General features: G+C 47.8%; 1 protein-coding gene across 1 annotated transcript; it reads left to right on the top strand.

Annotated features, from left to right (window-relative positions):
- Positions 1-1,203: 1,203 nt before the first annotated feature.
- Positions 1,204-1,947, top strand: LOC139834010 (uncharacterized). Its single transcript, XM_071824392.1, has 2 exons — positions 1,204-1,527; positions 1,663-1,947. The coding sequence occupies exons 1-2, from the start codon at positions 1,204-1,206 to the stop codon at positions 1,945-1,947; spliced, it is 609 nt and encodes a 202-aa protein (XP_071680493.1).
- The last annotated feature ends 509 nt before the right edge of the window (positions 1,948-2,456 follow it).

Here is a 2,456-nt window from a genome sequence, read left to right as displayed (position 1 = left end):
AAAAAAGGGTTCAGTTGGACAGCACAAGCTACACAAGCTTTTGTGGCCCTCAAACACGCAATGGTTTCAACTCCAGTGCTACAATTACCCAATTTTGACAAGCAGTTCATGATAGAAACTGATGCATGTGACTTGGGCATCGGGGCAGTGCTCATGCAGGATCACCACCGCTTGCTTTCCTCAGCAAACCATTAAGTGAAACCCACCAACAACTTTCTATATACGAGAAGGAGTTTCTCGTATTGCTGATGGCAGTGGAACGCTGGCGTCCTTATTTGCAACGAGGTGAGTTCCTCATTAAGACGGACCACCATAGCTTGTGTTACTTAGAGGACCAGACATTACAGTCGCCTGCAACGCAAGGCAATGGCTCGCATGATGGGGCTGCAGTTCAAAATAGTCTATCGCAAAGGGGTTGAAAACCATGCTGCTGACTCTCTCTCAAGAGTGGGACACCTAATGACTATCTCCACGTGTGCATAAGTACAACTAGCCTGGCTCCAGGAAGTGGTAAACACATACACCACTGATCCGGATGCCTAGCGCAGACTGACAGAGATAGATGTAGTCAGCCTAGATGCACACGGATATGAGCTCAAACAAGGGTTGATTCGTTTCAACGGACATGTTTGGTTGGGAGCAAATGCAGCACTCCAGACGAAGCTCATATCAGATTTTCACGCCAGTCCTGTCGGCGGCCACTCCGGCATCAAGGCCACATAATACCAAAGACTCAAGCGGATGTTTGCTTGGCATGGGATGAAAGCGGCAGTTGCTGAGTTTGTCCAGCAGTGTGATGTGTGTCAACATGCTAAGCACTCAAATCAGCACCCACAAGGTCTTCTGAAGCCATTACCGATTCCAGTTGGTGCCTGGCAAGACGTCACTATTGACTTCATCGAGGGACTGCTACTATCTGACGGCGAAAACACCATTTTGGTGGTTGTGGACAGTTTCACGAAGTATGCTCACTTCTTACCTTTGAAACATCCTTTCACTTCTCCTAAGGTGGCCAAGGTGTTCATCGATTCGGTTTTCAAGCTACATGGGATGCCCAAGTCCATTGTTTCCGATCGTGATCGTATTTTCCGCAGTCATTTATGGCGCATGTTGTTCGCTAAATTGGGAACAAAGTTGAAGTTTACAACAACATATCATCCCCAAACGGATGGGCGGAGTGAACGCGTGAATCAAGGACTGGAGATGTATTTGCGCTACAACATTCAGGAGAATCCCAAAGAGCGGCGGCAATGGTTGCCAATGGCGGAATTCTGGTATAACACTTCACACCACTCCGCCATTGATTGCTCTCCTTTCACAGCTCTGTATGGACATGATCCCAACTTGGGTGCGATGCCAATTACACCTGGAAGTATTGAAGCATTAGAGCCTGGCATGCTTGCAAATAGAGAGGCACATCAAGAGTTACTGAAGAAACACCTGGCTGACAAGAACAGAACAGAGAAGGAATTCCATGTGGGAGACAAAGTACTCTTAAAGCTGCAACCATATGTGCAGAAGTCTGTGGTAAGTCGACCATTTCCCAAACTGTTGTTTAAATTCTTTGGACCTTATGAGATCGAGGAGCGTGTCGGGAAGGTGGCATATTGACTCAAACTACCCACAGGCAGTCTGGTCCATCCAGTGTTTCATGTCTCCCAGATCAAGGAGTATCGAGCTAACTACTCTCCAGTGTTTGCTGATTTACCAGACATTCCTGCTCTTGATGCCACTGACACAATACCTGAGCGTGTGCTCGATCGCAGAATGGTGAAAAAGGGAAATGCAACAATCGTGCAGGTGCTTGTGAAGTGGACGAATGTCGATGAAGCTTCAGCATCTTGGGAGAATTGGGATGTGCTCAAGGAGAGGTTTCCTTTCGTTGTTGCTTGGGGACAAGCAAATTTTCCTGCAGGGGGTATTGACACGCACCAGGTCATGCCTTAGACAGGGGGCACCACCGGGACACTTAGGTGTGAGTGGTGCAAAGTATAAGGAGTTGTGTGTAAGAGCATCCCCACTCGTTGGCGCTCCCCACGCCCAAATCCGGCGAAATTTTCGTCCGGATTGGATGAAGATTTGGTGTGGGGAGCGCCGAAGTTCCAGCCGTCCCCCCCGGCAGGAAACCCCCAACCTCGACCATTTGACATATTTCAAACAAATTCAACATAAAATTTAACAAGTTCGGCAAACAAGAGTACGAAAATTGCTGAAACAAATTCGGCGATAATCAGTACAATGTTTAACAAGTGCTGAAACAAATGAAGCACACAATTTCACAATTTTTCAAACGTTGGCGTTGCCTCGGAGCCTCCATATGTGCTCCACCAGATCATCTTGCAGCAGCTGATGCATTGTAGAGTCTCGAATCTCCTGGCGCATAGCAATGAAGGCGGCCCATGATGGAGGCACCTAGTGATTAGGCTGTGCAAGAGGACCCTCTCTCTCATATGGTG

The sequence above is a fragment of the Lolium perenne genome, chromosome 7, assembly GCF_019359855.2.
Source record: "Lolium perenne isolate Kyuss_39 chromosome 7, Kyuss_2.0, whole genome shotgun sequence".
NCBI classification, from domain to species: Eukaryota; Viridiplantae; Streptophyta; class Magnoliopsida; order Poales; family Poaceae; genus Lolium; species Lolium perenne.
Note: the sequence above shows the minus strand (reverse complement) of the source record. Positions and strands in the feature narration are given on the sequence as shown.

Excerpts from the sequence above, each read along its gene's own strand:
- LOC139834010 (XM_071824392.1), top strand. The coding sequence starts at position 1,204 with ATGTATTTGCGCTACAACATTCAGGAGAATCCCAAAGAGCGGCGGCAA. Across the intron at positions 1,528-1,662 it reads CATATGTGCAGAAGTCTGTG|ATCAAGGAGTATCGAGCTAA; the intron begins GTAAGTCGACCA and ends CATGTCTCCCAG.